Consider the following 18,666-nt stretch of genomic DNA (forward strand, 5'->3'; position numbering starts at 1 on the left):
TTTGTTTATGAAAGTCAGACATGATAAATATATCAAAGGGAAGTATATTCCCACGGTGAAATGTTGCCAAAACATTGTCACTGTGTAGGCTATATTACCCTTTCTCATGAACAGCTCTGATTGCGAATAAGATAAATTCTCATAACTCATTTTAGGAGAACTGCAGATAAGTAATGTAATGCTCTTTTTCACTTTGTATTAAAAATATCTGGAGTGTTTTAGAAAATTAACTTTCAAAAAGTATACTGAGTGCATTATGAGAGCAAACTGGCCAGTTTGGCTAGCTGCCACTTTCTAGTGACATTAATTAGAATCTGAGATTATAGATGAATGACTGCATTCCTGGGGGGCAATCTAGGTGCCTATGGGAGCAGGAAGGCTGAAGTCATGAAATTATGTACCAATGAGCATGGACAAGTCAATTGGGAGGGTTAAGGAACAGATGACATCAGAAAAGACTGGCACAAAACCCCATCCTTTTTAGTGTGATTCTCAAATGGAAGATCTAGTTAACTGAACGCATTAATTCCCAGAGCCATATGGCACATACATCTGTGCCCATAGCAGGAAGGAGAATTTGTTTCCGCACAAAGAGAGGGTAGATTACTGCAATTGGCATGAGCCTCAAAGATAAAATGGTTGCTGTAAGATGAAGAAGATCATGGCCATCTCGAATAAAAGTCTTAGTGGGCTGCGAAAGTGCTGCATAGAATTAGTTGGATTTGGAAGAAAGTCAACAGGATTGGGTGCATGGAATTCTCCAGTCACTTCCTAGTGCACAAGATGATAATTAAACCTCACCATCATCTCCACAGAACTTTCCTGAACTTTGAAGAACATATCACAGATGAAGATGAGTCTTGTGAGTGCTAGATAAACACATCTGAAGGGTTTATTACTACTGCTGGCACTCAAGGACTAAAATGAACTTCTCACTAAGGGGCATCTAATGAGTGCCCCCAGTTGCTGTTGAAGGGACACAAAAGGAATAAGCGCTAATTGCCCTGAAGAAGATCTAGGTGACCAATTTTAGGGCCAGACTGGCTGCAGTGGGCACCAGGCATTTCCCCCAGTGGGCCGACAGGGTAGGGGCTGGTTTTGGACCCGTGTGGGGACCTTTTTGTTGCTGGAGGACAGTTTTGCAGCATGGCCCTGACCAATGTGAGTGTACTTGTCAAGAGCTCCCAATCGAGAGAGATTGATATAGGGGCATTTTTAAAATAGAAGTGTCGGAGCACTGCTTTGGCCTCCTTGGCTTAACGTCCTGCTCCCCCACCTTTGAAATACAGGGCTGCACCATATTTACAACAATATTGCGCAGCCCCGCATTTCCCCCTGCACTGGCGCTAACTTTAGCTGCCTGGTGCCAATGCAGGCACACTTGCACCATAGTGCAAGGGTGTCTGTGTTGCTGGGAAAGATTGTTTATGTGAAGGAAGGTGTCCCAAAACATAATTTTTTCAATGATTGTTTATGTGCAGGAAGGAACACCTTCCTGCACATAATTAACCAATGGCGCTTTGCTGTTTCCACAACGCAGCACAGATGAAAACAGCACAAATAATAAAGCAGTTCTCCTCATTGCACCAGGGTAAGACCAGGTTTTCCCTGGTCCTAATTGTGGCGCCACTCCATATTTACACCCCCCACAACACCCATTGCCCTTTACTTTCACGCTAAGTATAACGGAAAAGGGTGCCTTATTTACAAAGCAGCATTAAGCCATGTTAAGTGGCGTACCCTGCCTTGTAAATAAGGCGAAGACCCTATAGCCACCACAACGTCTTGAAAAGTGACGTTGTGGTGGTGACAGGGGCTTGTAAATATGCCCCCTGATACCTAGAGGCATATCCTACAGACCCTAGGGCATCAGGAGAGGAGAGGAACATCATAAGGACCTTTTTCAGTCCTAGTAAATATTTGAACCTCTGGGGAAAACATGGCGGCAGTCGGCTGACTGCAGCAGTGCTCCGCTCCGTCTCGCCCCATAGATGCCTGGCCGGTAGCTGTGCAAACTCGACTCGCTTACATTGTTAAGTAATATGAGACTATTGAGCACCTTTTTGCTGACTTAATTCTTCAACTTCGGGAAAAAAAAAAAATAATCTCGCTCCTACCTCCTACCTCGATGTGCCGGGTTCCGAGCGTAAGGAGCAGCGCTCAGGAGGGAGGACGCAGCAGACTCTGCAGTTCAATCAGCTGCGGCGGCGGAGACGAACGAGGCAAACGAGGAAGTGAACGCCCTTCGTGTGCTGAGTTCTCACCTGCGCTGCAACGGTGGAAACAAGCCGCCCTGGAGCTCCGCAGAGTGAGACGGATTCAATGTCTTCTCGGGGCTGCCAGCGCAAACTGAGCTAACGGAGCTTCTCACATCAGTAAGCTGACATTTGGAGTTAGCGTTTCACCGGGCACTGAATCAGACGGCGGTTTTGTCTTCTCGTACACAAGTGCTACACCAAAGGGCGGGTCCACCGAATTTTCTGCAATCTCTATAGTAAGTGAAAACAGCGTTAATGAGGTGATAAACAGTAGAACTTATTGCACGTCCCCAAGCTTAACTTTGGCACACATGAGTGCTGCAGAGTCTGCTAGGAAGTTAAGAGGTAAGAGCGTAGTAAAGGGTTTAGTGGGGGCCAGCGTATCCCGTAAAAAGAAAGTAAAAAGCGCGTTGCAAGATATTGAAGAAGAGGCTGATAGGAAGGTTTCTGAGTTAGGAGAAAGCCCACAATCCGGCGCAAAATCACACTCAGATCAGGAAACATCCTCTTATCTTTCGACTGAGGTTAAAGCAAAAAGGGGAAGGAAACGCTCCAAAGCGAAACCCCCTACTGCTCCCATTTCCAGAATTACCCCATCTCTGCGCTCATATTTTAAGGTGGTCCCTCAAATCTTGAACCTTGGAAAAGATCAATCCCAATCTAGCAGCAATATTTCCAAATTCGGTTCAGAGACCATGGAAACCAAAGGGCAAGTTTTGCCCTCCGAGACCTTAGCCAACCTAGTAGATAATCAAACTGCTACTATTGACTTGTCTCATACATTACAATTAGAGGAGTGTCCACTTAATGAGGTTGAGGTAGAGAGTTCAGTACTTAAAAATACAGCGGACCAAGCTACAATAAACTCTGAAATGTTAAAGGCAGTGGATGAAACGCTATTACCCATTCCTCCAGCAGATGGCAGTAACGATCCCTATTATTAACATTATTAATATTGAAGATAATTTTGAGGCTGGGATATTCTCTGATACTCCTTTGAAAACACCTCAAGAATTAAGTGATGCAGTCGGATCATCTGTAGAAACTATATCCGTAGCCTCAGTACAAACAATGTTTGCGGCACTATCAGCAGAGATTAAACAAGGCTTTGCTGAGTCAGCCTCTAATCAGAGAGATATAAGGAGCTTTTGCGAGTCTCTTGATGAGAGATTAGGCAATCTGACGTTGAGAACTCAAGCTTTGGAGGAGACAGTGGGCCAAATATCGATGAGAGCCGAGGGCACCACGGAAGATATCGCAAAATTAAGGAAAGAAGATCAAGCCCTCTCAGAAAGAATGGAGATTTTTAGAAAACAACGCGAGGCGTAGTAACATACGCATCCTGAATGTTCCTGAGGGGAGCGAAGGTTCGGATATTAAGAGTTACATAATCATTCTACTAAAAGAAACTTTAAATCTTTCTCAATCCATTGAGGAGCTAGCAGCGGACATTCAACGCATACATCGGGATCCCTTCAGACGTAACCGCCAGCGGACAAAGCCTAGGAAAATCCTCGTAAACTTTCACACCTACTCATTGAAGGAACATATTTTGAACCAGGCACTTAAGCTTAAGTCGCAAACATATAAAGGCTATAACTTTCAGATTCGCTCAGATTTGTCCCGCTTCACCTTGGACAAACAATGGGAGCTGGGCCAGAGGATGGATGCTTTTCGTAAATTAGGCGCTACAGTACAGATGGGTTTCCCTGCATCCCTTAAAATTATGCTAGATAACAAAATGCATAACATTAGATCAGTGCAGGCTGCAGATGATCTTTTATTATCCTTTGGCAGTAGGAAACAAAGGGAGTGATACTAAGATGTGTTGAAACAGTCAAACGAACTAAAAGAACGTTAATAACTCTTAAATCTCAGAACCCCCACACGCCTGAAAACCCAAATACCTAATGCCTATAAGGCTAAAATACATTGATTAGGAAAATGATGACAAACCCCACCTTACCATGAGTAAATGTAGATATGAATCTATGAAGCGAAGTCTTGTGGAAGAGGGAAAGGGTAATAAAAGAAGATCACAAAGAGTAAAGTAAAAAAAAAAAAAAATACAAAAAAAAAACAGGGAATAAAAGGGGTAAAATTAGGGAGTGGAAAAAAAAATACACTACTATACTCGCATTTAAGATAAACATAAAATGTAACGGCGAGTCACACTATATATATTAAAGGCACGTGGTGGCGAGATGGGGAAGAGCTAGGGGCACTTACTTCCGGAAATTTTCCGGTTGGTGAGTACGGGGTTTTCCCAGGGTGGGGTAGGGAGGAGGGGAGGGTATGGGGGGGTAGGGGGCACAACCACACTTCTAAAAATGAGCTCCAATCTTTTTGTGTAAATAAGTTTTTGAATGCTATGTTTTCTTTTCATCTTAAGCCAAATAGTAATAATCTGCTTGAATTGTCCAATCTCTTCTTCTTACTGTCAGTTCTAATGAATAACTTTGATTCACAACTTAATGAGTAAACTCAAAATATTATCCTGGAATGTTAATGGTCTCCGCACCAAACCTCGTGCTAACAAAATCATGCAATATCTTTGAGATATCGATGCGGGAATCATTATCCTCCAGGAGACTCACTTAATTGAAAGTGAGATACTCGAGTTGGTTCGAAGGAATAGATGGATAGAATCATCGATTTCAACAACACAAGGTTCTAATACATGGGGGGTCTCGATTTTTTTCAAAAAATCCGTCGCATTTAAGATAAAACAGCAGAAAGTAGACACTGGAGGGAGATGGGCTATCGCAGCAATAGAACTAGGAGACACCAAGTTAACACTTGTGGGATATTATTACCCAAATATCGACGACCCCTCAATATTGGAAACCCTTTTTAGCCATTTGCTTAGTTTCCCAGACCCGGTGATTATAGCGGGGGATTTCAACATAACTTTGAATCCACTTTTGGATAAATCCCCTAATAGTAGGCAGAAAATCATTTCTAAATCCAGAAATTGTCTGCTAGGTTTAATGAACCAATACGACTATATTGACATCTGGCGCTTCAGAGAGGGTCAAAGGCAAGAATTCTCATTTAGGAACTGGAAATACAGACATAGATCCAGAATTGACTTCATTCTCACTAGTAGAGCTCTAGCTGAAGACATTACTTCAATACAATACACTCCAATGCATCTCTCTGATCATTCTGCAGTTGAGTTAGAACTAAAACTGGCTACGATACCTCTTACTAAAATATGGTCCTTTGACAGATTTCTACTCTCTTCAATAGAGGATATTGAATTTTTACAATCAGAAACAAGATACTTCTTTAGTACTAATAAAGATACAGCCTCAATAGGAATAATTTGGGACGCGTTTAAGTGTACATTAAGAGGTCTCATTAAAAATAAAGTAGCCTATCGTAGTAGACAGTATACAGACGAAATTACCTCCATTGAAAGTAACATTTTGACAGTACAGAACGATATAGACAACACTGCTCCTATAGATAATCACATCCTTGCCGCAAGCACGCAGAATTGGATAGGCTGAAACTTTCATTGTCAGCAGTTCTGGAGAAACGGGTCATACAGAGATGGGAGGCAAGTAAACTCTCGCATTTCCAATATGGGGAGGGGGCAGGGAAATTACTTGCCTGGAAAACAAAATCTGATCGGGTCCGTAACAACATATCTTCAGTCACATCTGCGGGGGGCACTGTTTCCAGGGATGAGGAAATCAGAGCAGCTTTCAGAAATTTTTTTCAATCTATATATCAGGATGACCTTAAGCCTAATCAGAATGACATAATGAATTGGCTCGAGGGTATATCTCTTTCGTCGTTAACAACAGAACAGTCCTGTTCTTTGGACGGGGAAATAACCATAACGGAGGTAGAGGAGGCCATAAAGAAAGCAAAGAGTGGAAAGGCTGTAGGCACTGATGGTATGCCTTGTGAAATTTACAAAAAACTTATCTCAGAGGTATCACCAGTCCTGGTCACTCTGTTTAACCAAATTCTTAGAGATGGCGAGTTACCACCGGAGTCATGGAATAATACCTCTATAACCCTCATCCTTAAGCCTGGTAAACCCGCCTCAGACTGTGGTTCATACAGGCCCATTTCTATACTAAACGCCGATTATAACATTTTTACATCTATATTAGCTAATCGGTTGGGTCGGGTAGCTCCTGATATCATAGCTCCGAACCAAAAGGGGTTTATAAAAGGGAGACAGCTTTGTGAGCTTACGTATGAATTGATTGGTTCAATGGATATTGCTATAGAGGAGGAAATTCCTCTGGTTGTCCTCACTTTGGATGCCACCAAGGCCTTCGACAGGGTGAATTGGTTGTACCTGTCGGAGGCCTTGAGGAGGTTCAACGTGGGGGATAGATTTCGGAGGACGATAAATCTTCTATATCGTAGTCCATCTGCTTCACTGTTGATTAATGGAGGCTTGACAGAGCCCTTCAAGGTCATGAGAGGAACCAGACAGGGTTGTCCCTTGTCTCCCCTTCTCTTTGATGTATATATAGAACCATTTGCTCAGACTCTCAGAGACAATATACTCATTAAACCTTTTATTTATGGTGGCTGGAATAAGAAGGTGGCACTTTATGCAGATGATATTATGATTTTTTCTACAAGTTATGAAGAAGCATACCCAGAGATAATTGAACAGGCCCTTACATTTGGGAAAGTGTCAGGATATGAAATCAATGCCCTCAAGACAGAGTCAATGTCCTGGAATAGTAACATAACTGATAACAATGGTACATCCAAAAACCAAATTCGCTATCTGGGGGTGAACATAGTTAAGGATATCAACGCGATTGTTTCTCTTAACTTTAACAAAGTAGCTGCAGAGTGTCGGAAACTTATGAGAGATTGGTCTCATCTTCCGCTCTCTGTTTTGGGTAAGGTTAATTTGGTGAAGATGAGTATCTTACCGAAAGTTTCTTTTCTGTTTAATTCAATTCCACTTTATTTTGATCCTAAACTAATCTCCAAACTACAGAGCGCGATCACCAGCTTTATTTGGAATAGTAAAAGTCCCAGAATTTCGTGGAAAAAAATTAGGCGTCGTAGGGAGAAGGGTGGGCTGGCTGGCCCAGACCTTCAAATATACGCATGGGCGTTCCAGCTATCGCACATGCGTATGTTGCTTAAAACCCCTATATCTACAGGGATGGGCCCTCTTTTTTCCATATTATTGGAATGCGAAGGAGTTAATCAAGTTGTTTTTTTGTTTAAGTTTGGTGACCCCAAATTCTTTAAGAAGATAAAATTGAAAGTACTAAAAGGGATTGTATCTACTTGGTACAAAGTTAGGCAAGCGATAAAGATTAGCTATTATTCAGCGAAGGCTCCGATATGGAACCTACCCGCTCCTCCCTTATGGACAATAGATGCCCTTAATAATCCACTAATAGAAGCTGGTATCAATAGTTGGGATGACCTGTTTATGGATGGGTCTTTACTCCCATGGGACTATCTTATTAATAAAGTAGGCCCAAGTCTGTCGAGATTTAAATATATCCAGATCTCCAGCTGGGCACAGTCATATAAAGAGCAGCCAACGCGAAGTAACAAGCAGCCTATAGGCGGTTTTAGCGACTTGGTAACTTGTCTATTAGACAGCCCAGTGGCAAAGAAAGAAATTTCGCGTTGGTACAATAAAATAATATATGAAATAGATGTCAACTTTCAGTTACCGACAACACTGTGGGCAGAACTAATGCCAGGCTTAGATGTGGAAGAGCTTTGGACTGCTTCTTGTTCATTGCTTTGGGATTTAGTTAAACCTTCGTGGCTTCGTAGGAACCACCTTTTTACCATACATAGGGCATATTATTCTCCCCATAGGTTAACTAAGTTCTCATTAACAGGTCCAGTTCTATGTCCTAGATGCGGGTTAATTGCAGCCTCGGATACACATATGTTTTTAGAATGTCCAAAACTATCGGAATATTGGGAAGCTATTAGGAATAAGCTATCACAATCTTTGGGTGAACATGTCTCTATAGACCTCGCTCTTGTTATCTTTGGTCTGAAAAGTAAAACCTGCAACGCAGCAACCAAATTGATATTTTATTCCATTCTAGCGGCACGTAGGGAGATATGTAGACATTGGAAAGATGTTCAACCACCTACAGTACATGAATGGCGAACATCACTCCTTCAAATTTCCAAACTCGATCTAGCCAGGGTAGGAAATCCGAATAGCAGAGCGTTCTGGGCCATGCTTGGATAGTCGTGACTACGCCTGGGTTTTTTTTTTTTTCCCCAGGTCCTATGATTAATGTGCGCATTGCCTATCCTGGCTAACAAGACTAACAGTCTTGGTACTAATAGGGGTCTCGAAAATTCGGGCACTATCAACTAAGGTACCGCCTAAAGCAGGTTTAAGATTGGTCAGTGTATATGGTGCTGATGGGAACTGGCCTCTCTTCTCCTCATATAAATTCCCCTACCAGCTATAAGCTGAGTTAGCACAGTACACGACCAGTCGGCTCATTGCTCTGTGGTGGTTCTCCTCTTGGTTTTGATAGATTGGAGCTATGCACACAAATGAGGATTAAAAAAAAATATATATATTTGAACCTCTGGAGGTCAGGGGCAAGGTGCTGAGGTTACATGAAGGAGGGTGCACAATTGGCACAAAGGGTTTCCAGGTTCACCCCACTTCAAACGTTTGGATGCAAAGTAAAAGACTTAAACAAGCCATTGTGGCTAAGGCACATGGCCGCCTAGAGCACTGTCCAGTTGGAGAGTTCACTATTGCCCGGCTGGAGAACTACAATAGCAAACAAAGTGACTATAGGTCTGATTTAGAGTTTGGCTAGCAGGTTACTCCATCACAAATGCAAAGGCATACGCTGCCCTCAAACCCTCAATCAGCTTGCCTCATTTAGACCACATTTATTCTGTCACATGAGCCCTGATTGGCAACATTAATGAAATACTTACTTGGCCATCTTCGCTGGAGTAGGTGCGGTCAGAGGAATGGCTCTATACCTTTATACTTCCAACCCTATTTAGGGTGTATGGTGCAAAGACTTTTTTCTTCTATTCGTTACCACCTGGAAAAACCTGGTGGTAAGAGGCAGGACAAAGACAATCATGAATTGCACACTCTGGAGAAAACTCCCAAGATGTGTAAGTTATTATTTTTGTTTTTCAAAAACAAACTCCATTTCTGCTGATGGCTGACCACACCATCTGACAATGTAGAAAGTTGTACTTAGGGCTCTACATTTGATGGGAAGAGGGTCATTGGATTGATGGAGGTATTGACCGTCGCCATCCCAATGGAATAAACACCATCTGACAAACTTTAAACCTTGCCCTAATTCTAATTCTATAGAGATGCAAACTCAGTGGCTGCAAAATCCTACTTTGCCCTGCTAAAAGCTTTTGGGATCAAAACTGAAGGTGTAAGTGGGAACTCAATAATGACCAAGGCAACTTTGAGGGGCTAGCGCTAGTTTGAGCATCCTGTATAGCCTTTCTTGAAACATTATGAGAAACAGAAAAGTAATAAAGCCCCAAGGTAAAACCCCTACTTCTCAGAGGTCACCATGAAATTGCATTAAGGTGAACATCAACTCTAACTGGTGCTTGGCCAGTTCTTGGAGTTTTTGACACAGAAATTTGCATCCAGGTGAACATTAACTCTGACTGGTGCTTGGCCAGTTCTTGGAGTTCTTGACACAGAAGTGTAACTATGCACATATCCTGTTTCTCTCATCTGATTTGGATTATTTTCTAGATTTTTGCCTATTACATTTGTCTTGAGTTGGATAAACTTGTTGGGGAGTGTTATTGTGTTATGTTCTTAACTTCACTGTTGCATGATACAATTAAAACGTACCACAAACATTTTTGGTGTACTACCTACTGCTTGGATCAGAGTTAGTAGTAGTTAAGCAGAGCTTAATTTGAGACTTTTTTTGTGATTCAGCCAGGTAGTGCTAACTAAGTTGGTAAGAATACAACCCACCTCCATTCCCAACTTAGTAATCCAATTTCTAACAATAAAAAACTCATTTAGAAATAGGTGCGAGCATCTAGATCTTTTTTTCAGGACCAACAGCCTGATTCATCATAGACCCGTTTTGTGAGTCTATAATAGCGATTCATAAGGAATCGCTATTACAGACTCGCAAAACGGAATTCATGTAGGATTCGCAAAAAGATTTGCGATTCCTACACAATCCTTATTTGCGATTAGCAAATTGCTAATCGCAAATAAGGAATAACTCCCCATTCAATTAGCTAATCGCAAATAAGATAGCGATTTAAAGGGTGCCAGGGGTGTCCAAAGGACACCCTGTAGCACCCCTTAAATGAAAATTGAAACAGGTGTTGCGCACACACATGTCCAAAGGACATGTGTGTGTGCAACATGCAACTTAGAAAAATGCTTTTAAAAGCATTTTTCTAAGTTTTCGCTATTTACCACGAGGTTTGACCTCGCGGTAAATAGCGGGCCAAAATTGCGATTTAACAATTTTTTAATGGATGATGAATTACATTGAAGGAATCTCAAATAGAGATTCCTTAAATGTAATTCTTCGCAAAATTGCGACATCGCTATTACCGATTTTTGCATTTGGGATGATGAATCCCAAATGCAAAAATAGAGCTCGCAAAGGGCCAGATTCTCAGAATCTGGCCCTTTGCAAGCCGATTTCGGCTTGATGAATCAGGCTGATAATATCTTATATTTTTATTCTCTGAGAACTGGTGAAAGCTAGCTCCTAGATTCTCTTGCAATTCACTGAATGTCCCATATTTTCAAACACCTGTTCTGTTAATTGTGCCAGACATGAAATGATATTCATCATGAAAGGATAGTGTCAGAAAATTACAAATTGGGTTAAACAGTCTACACAAACATGATTATTTAAACCATTTAGGGCCATATGTGTGAAGCCTTTTGTGATTCGCAAAGGCCGAAATTCGCAGAATTTCGGCCTTTGCGAATCGCAAACGGCCTTTTTGCATGTTTTGGGATGTATGAAACATTCCCAAAATAAGGAATTGCAAACTTGTGCGATTCCTTATTTTGCCATAGCTTTAGGGAATCGCAATTTTGCGATTCCTTAAATTCTATGTATGTAGCATTTTTGGCTAGCGAATTTTGGTTAAGGAATCGCAAATTACCACCAACTTGTAGTTGGTGGTAATTTGCGATTTCTTGTAAATATGCACAATTGTGCATTTGTGAGGGTAGCATATGACGCATATACATGCCCATTGGGCATGTATGTGCGCCATATGCACACACACATGTAATTTACAGGGGTGCAGCAGGGTGTCCTTGAGACACCCCTGCACCCTTGCAAAAAATCTCAAATTGCGATTAGCAATTTGCGAATTCGCAATTTGAGAATTATTTGGAAATCATTCCTATGGGCCTCCTGGCCCATAGGAATGCATTGGAAAATATTCCTTAATTGCGAATTCGCAAAATGCGAATTTGCAATTAAGGAAGCTTAAGGAATCGCAAAATAAATGCTATTTTGTTCATACATACCATTTTGCATTTCCTAAATAGTGATTCCTTAAAATTCGCTATTTAGGAAATGCAAAATAGTTTGATGATACATATGGCCCTTAGTGCTCTCTTTAAAACATCTGAGAAATAGAAGCCATGATTGCAAACCATGATACACAATATTAGATAGAGAGAGTACATTTTGTTCTTTATAGACCTTTCTATTTCCTCCATTTATGCTCTAAAGATAATTCTTAGTGCGGATCCTCACTTCCTAGTCCATCTTGCTTCTAGTTCACACATTTGTCCTTACCCACCTTTCCTATACTAGTTATCTAAAGTTGAGCTTCACCTTACATTGTTGATGCGTCATCATTAAATACAATTATCTTCTTGACACCTCCAAATCGGTGTTCTTTAGTTAAACTGGAAGTAATGAAACAGTAGTTGCTGAGCATTAACCATTGCATTATCTTTATGCTTACTCCACCAATCCATTCCTTTTCTCTATTGTTTAGTTATTGTCGTCCTTCTGTTCCTCACGTCTTACACATTCCTTTTATCATATTCAGTTTTGATATATGGTATATCGTTCTGTGGAATCATAAATACTGGAGTATCTATAGTTAAAAGCAAAAAATTCTGATAAATGCTTCATGTCTGAACATCCATAAAAATGCTAAGTTACATTTTTCACTTCAACAGATCAGCTTTGCAGCTTCACTTGCTACCCTGAGTGACAAAATTCAGTTCCCCTCTTTTCTTCGGACTTTGCCTAGTGTTTCCTTCCAGCCCAGTGCTCTAGTGGAGGTGCTCCTTCACTTTGGCTGGACTTGGGTGGGAGTTCTGGCCTCCAACAATGAATTTGGCCTTCAAGGCATTCAGAAGCTGAAGAAGGAGGCAGAACAGAAGGACATTTGCATTGAATTTTTAGAGACTTTGCCAACGCAGTCGTCCATCGACCACATCATTACTGTCATTCGAAGATCATCAGCAAAGGTCATAGTATGTTACACCTTTGCAGTTCACATCATCCCCATCCTGAGGGAGGTGACAGCACAGGGGATTTTGGACAAAGTGTGGCTTGGCATTGGAAGTTGGTTTTCCACTACTGTAATGTCTAAGAGAGAGCTGTGGGAAACAATGAATGGAACCCTAGGCTTATCAGGATATAGTGGGCAAATCCCAGGGCTCAAAGAGTTTCTCTACAATATCCACCCATCAAAGAGAACTGGTGATATTTACATAAAGAGTTTCTGGGAGTATGCCTTCAGCTGCACACTTCTGGATGGTTTGAATGTGACTGCTGGCAAAGGCATGTGCACTGGAAAAGAACATTTGGAGCTTCTTGATTCTTCAATATATGAGGTGAAGTCCTTTAGGCATCCATATTACGCGTATAATGCCATTTATCTGCTAGCCCAAGCACTGCATGATCTGATTTCCTGCAAACCGCAGGAAGGGCCTTTCGCTAACAATTCATGTGCAGATCCTCAGAATTTTCAACCGTGGCAGGTAAGTGCATTGAAATATGTCCCAGATGATTTTTGTATGTGTATCTCCCATGTCTGGCTTGTTTGTAGTACATCTTCCAAGTTGAAAATCAGTGGAGTCTTACATGTCAATAAAGTATCACTCATTTATCTCAAAATCCTGATTCATACAATTGACAAATTCTGATACCACAGTCTCCACATTTCAATAACATGTTACGCAGTCTTACAGAACTGATGTCTTAACTACTAAGGCAATCTCCATCCCATATCCCAAAAAGTCCATATTTTGTAAGACATCCTTTTTCATTCATACATAACAGATGACATAGATTTCAAATGAAGTTATGTATGTTCTCACACCAGTTATAACATCTTTTTCACAATAATTTGGTTCTCGTATCCTTGTTAACTAATCCTCTACAAATGAAATCTTATCGATGAATCATTGTCCCCAAACATTGATATGAAGGCTGATTTATTCCTCGTTTAGGTTCTCGCTAACTTCTTCCATCACTGTGCGCACACACTGGTGCCCAGGATGGCTCATATTCTAGTCACTGGCCTTTTACAATTCAATACAATGATCCTTGTTACATGGTGAAGACACAGACATTTTCACACATTGACCCCATTGACGGTAATGCCTAATAATGAACCAAACTTCGATTTGTTTGGATTATTTCCACTGAATAGCTCCTAACCCATATCAAACACTTATTTCATCGGATGGTTTGTACAAGTATGCCAGAAGCAGATTTAATCAATATGTCTTCTTTATTTTTATTGCAATTAATGTATTGGCTCCAAGTTGTTATTAATCAATATCTGTGCAAGCAGTGCAAATGTTTGATACCCCACTGCATTTCGTGGTTGCCCATCTTCAAGGAGCTGTGCAAAATATGCTGTTACACAAACAAGACAATGACATAACTCTAGGACCAATATGATAATCAAAATAAACATTTTGTGATGTACATCATGATCAAAGTAAATGTAATTACTTCATGTGTATTTCATTATTTACATAATATTATTATGGGGATTAACTATACAATAATACTACCTAAGCTGCAATTGCAATCAGTTGTTTTCAAAATAAATATCTCATGCAATTGCATTATATTTGTAACAGTTTCATCATCACTCATTTTGCAGACATTGACTTTCTATTACAACCTCATTTTTAAATAAAAAGAATGTAGTGGTTCAAAAAAAATATTAAAATGCTAAATACATCAGCTCCCTTTTACTATTAAATTAGTAATGGATCATATAATCTCCTTAGATGGCAGTCATACTGTATTATCTGTACATACGCCTTTAAAGGTTTGCTAGAATGTGGAATATTATTTGATGTTCTTGTGTGACCTCAACAATTAACTATGTCATTATTATGCATCAGGTCCAGTTAGGTTACTTCAATTTAAACCGTAAACCTTAGCTCAGTCCTGGGTAGTTTAGGCAAAGAGCAGTCAGGTGTGATTAAAAGAAAACAAGTTTAAAGCATTAATAAAGTATCAAAGCAGTTAATAAGTCAAATTCCAAACATAATACAAATTCCACCTTGATTTCTAAAAGTAGTATATTGGCATATAAATAGACACCAAAACAGCAGAAATCAGACCAGGGAACCAGAAATAGGATTTTTGGGAGTTCCAGAGCTTTACTAATACCAAAAAGCGCAAAGTTCCAACCACAGGCATATGGTCATCCTAGACTGGGTCAAGGTCAAAACCTAAGGCCAACCACAATAGACTGTGGGTCAGCAACAGGCTTCAGGTTCCTCATGGTGAAAAGTTTAGCTTCTGATTTAGTCTTTTCTCTGGTGGGGATTTCTTGTTGATGGAGCTGACTACTGGCTAAATCTGATGGAGGGCTCGACCACGGTGAGGTGCTGCTCATTCAGGGTTTTGGTGAAATCCTTTACAATGGGACTTAGAAACGTTTCTGGGAGTGGAGCTGCTTTCAGCATGGTAAACCAGCAAGTTGAAAGCAACAACGGTGTTGCAAGTTCTGCAGTGGTCCTGTGGTACCGTCTGGTACTTTTTTGAAAAAGTATGGAAACATTTCTTAGTGTCTGCATTTGCAATTGTGAGGGGGGAGTGAGTACACACTAACAAAATCCAAGAGTCCAGTACCTTTTGGGCGCCACTTGGTGAGTTGTGACTCAGTGTCCCAGAAGCCACTAGCAGGGTCCAGGGTAAAATCATTTGGAACTTGTCAGCTGGGCTGTTTTTTGTTGAAGGTTTCCTTTAGCTTTTGTGTATATATATCTTAACAGGAAGCTCTTCAACTAGCCCTTGAAGTCCACTCTTCTGCCCTGGGTACAAGTGGGAGCAGGACCAGCCCTTGGGGGTTCTCTCCCCAGGTAAAACAGAAGCCTGCTGAGTTCCTCGGGTTTTTTGGTTCAGCAAGGGCAGTCGTTCATCTGTTTTTCACAGGGCCAGCAGTTGTCTGTGGAAGGTAGCCAGGGGTGCCACATTTATGCCTGAAACTAGCTTGTGGGTGGGGAAGACTCCCTGACTAGTATAAGTAAAATTCCCAGTGGCATCCCCACCCACTCTTATATCACTGCCTGGGGGTTTCGCACTAAACAATCGCACAGTGGTTCTCCCTGCCCAACTTCACTTCTGGGGTAGTGTTTTCCAGTCAATGGTTATATTACCACTCTGGCTACTTAGACAATGGCAAGGGCAGGCCTACTTGTGAGGTATATCTGCCTGTGATAGGGCCGGCCCCTTTGAAGCTTCTAGAGTTGATGGCCATATCCCACCGGCCATCTGTCAGGAGCAGGTCACACCTACTCCCAGCCAAGGCACTCTGTTTTCTGAGAGCAATTCACATCTTCCAGCAGCCTGCCTGTCAACAGCTGGGGATTATCTCTGAAAGTGATACTAGAAGCTTTAGGAAAACATGTGTCAAATTTAAAAAAGAAACTTTTTCAAATCCGAATTTGCCATCAGTTTGGATTTTAAATTACTTTTTAGAGTCCTTGAACCATGGTTTTAGATATACACAAACTGAAGTTATAGATTATTAACGGTAATAATGTAACCCAGTGCTTTTGCATGGGAGTGCCATCCTTGCCACTGTGAAAAAAAAATACTTTGAGGTATTTCCACTGTCAAAACCTGTAAAAAATAAATATACATGCCCTACTTTTTAAAAACCATTCGCTATGCACCATGATCTATGGGCATATAGGGCCTTCCTTAGGAGTGATTTATAAGTATTAAAATGGCAGGTTTAGGCTTGGCAAAAGGTTTAATTTGCCATATCGAATTTACATGCTCACTTTAATGGTGGCACAATGTGTGCTGTAGTCCACTAGTGACATTTAACTTACAAGCCCTGGGTAAATGGGGTACCAAATACTTGAGATGTACAGGTAAATTACATATGACAATCGGGGATTAGCCAATCGCACACATAGTTCAGGGGTCAGAGCATATTCATTGGGTGCTGAATGTCACTGCCCTAGTGTTCAGAGTCTATAAACCAGCACAAAATCTTGCAAAAAGTGAGATCAAAAATTGGGGGGGGGGGGGGGGGGGGGGGGCGGGGAGCCTGCAAAAAGGGCATTTCCTCATAAAGTAATACATAATCTTCATGACTCAGTCTAATTCCCTTGGTGTACAGTGTTGTAAGCGCAGTGTTTGTCAATTTCGCTTGTAACCCTATTCCGTTCTCACCTTAGTGAAAACAGTCATGTTTTATCTGGTGAAAGGAAGGTCGCCATGTTAATCTGAAAAAATGCAACAAAATATCTGGAAAAATACAAAGATGCTAAATTATATCTCTCTCTTTCTAATGGTTCATAGAACCTATTATCTGCACATGACTGTTTAAAGAGCATGTATATGCTCCATGAGTCAATCCAATTCCCACATATCCATACTCTGCTGCTGCCTTACCCAAGTGACAGAAATCAACATTTTATCTGGTAAAAGGAGGGTTGCCATTTTAGCATGAGGTTGGGGCTGCAATTATTTGGTTATTTCTCATGTATTTTGAGAGCGGGATGACAGCATGGCGTGTGTACCGTGCAAATATAGTGCAACTTTTAAACTTTGCTATACCTAATTAGAGGGGTCTTTATCTTGAATGGAGGTTTGAAACATCTCATATAACAAAATATAACTTCAAGTGAAGTAAATTGCAACACAGTAATGTTAGAGAGGAGTACATTTGCAAACCATGAACATTTATTAACACATTAGTAAAGTTACAGTTACAAATGAACTCAGATTGGTCATAAATCAACAATCACCTGAAATAGAGCATATGTGGATGTAATTCAAGCAAGTCAAAAAACAAATGCAAGGTTGGATATTTCAAGATTTCCTATTCAAAGTCTGTTCCCCTGAAGGAAAAATCCATAGTGCTAAGCTAAAGCTGTGGGCAGGGTCAATGAATTCATAGACAGAAGGTATAAGCAAATACACAATCTAAATAAAGCCAAATGAAGGTTCCAGTCAGGACAGGAAAAAATGAGAAAAATAGGATAGAAAGAATGATGGGTATGTAACAGGAGCAAATAGTCTCTATGGAAGGGCATGCAATGGAGGGTAAAGAGTAGGAAATTACATCATCATTGAGGGAGGAATCTGTTCATTAATAGAGGCTGTATTTATTTTTTTAAGAGGGCTGTTGATGGTTTGGACCTAGTCTCGGGTAGAAAAGAGTTCCACAATTTTGGGGCAATTCCGCAGAAGGCACACTTGAAGGTTTTCTATTATTGAATTTGTACGGTTTCATTAGAAGGGAGCTTGGGCTTTGTGGAGTGATATACTGCTATACACTTCAGATAGAATGAGTTTCTAGGCCAGGGAGGTTGGAACGTTGTGATGAAGAACTTTATGAGACATGCAAGCCATTTTTAGCTGGATTCTTGCATCACAGGGTAGCCTGTTCAGAGAGTTGAGGTCTGGGGTGATGTGGTTACTTAGTTTTGAGCCTGTGACGAGGCAAACAGCCACGTGCAAGCTTGCGTTTAGAAGCACCAATTTTGCTTTTGAGAGACCCACAAGCTTAGCACTACCATATTCTAGTTTGGAAATCATAAGTGCTTGAACCACTGTCTTGAGATCTACAGTGGGAAGGAAAGGCATTCATTTACTTAGTGTGTGCAGTTTGTATAGGTGCCTATGTAATCCTGAATAGACAGGCTATCATCCAAGAATATTCCTGGGGATTTTGATGAATCAATGATGTATGGGGTACAATTCAAGGGCCCGATTCACAAAGGTAAACTTACACTTTTGTGTAAGTTTACTACTTTTTGGTATCCACGAAGGTAAACTAAGACCAAAAGTCTAACTTTACTGCTTTTTGGTACTCAAAAGGTAATTTACTACTAGAAAGACATATCTTTGCTATAAGGTTACCTTTGTGAATACCGAAATGTAGTAAAGTTAGACTTTTGGTCCAAGTTTATCTTTGT

At 40.8% G+C, this 18,666-nt stretch overlaps 1 protein-coding gene across 1 annotated transcript in view; it reads left to right on the forward strand.

Annotated features, from left to right (window-relative positions):
• The window catches only part of LOC147684521 (extracellular calcium-sensing receptor-like), a 109,366-nt gene that overhangs the window by 67,461 nt on the left and 23,239 nt on the right, over positions 1 to 18,666 (forward strand). The window contains exon 6 of the mRNA XM_086939682.1: positions 12,433 to 13,242. Within this exon, the coding sequence (XP_086795808.1) occupies positions 12,433 to 13,242 (810 nt within the window). The remainder of the gene's footprint in view (positions 1 to 12,432; positions 13,243 to 18,666) is intronic.

The sequence above is a fragment of the Lissotriton vulgaris genome, chromosome 10, assembly GCF_964263255.1.
Source record: "Lissotriton vulgaris chromosome 10, aLisVul1.2, whole genome shotgun sequence".
NCBI lineage: Eukaryota > Metazoa > Chordata > Amphibia > Caudata > Salamandridae > Lissotriton > Lissotriton vulgaris.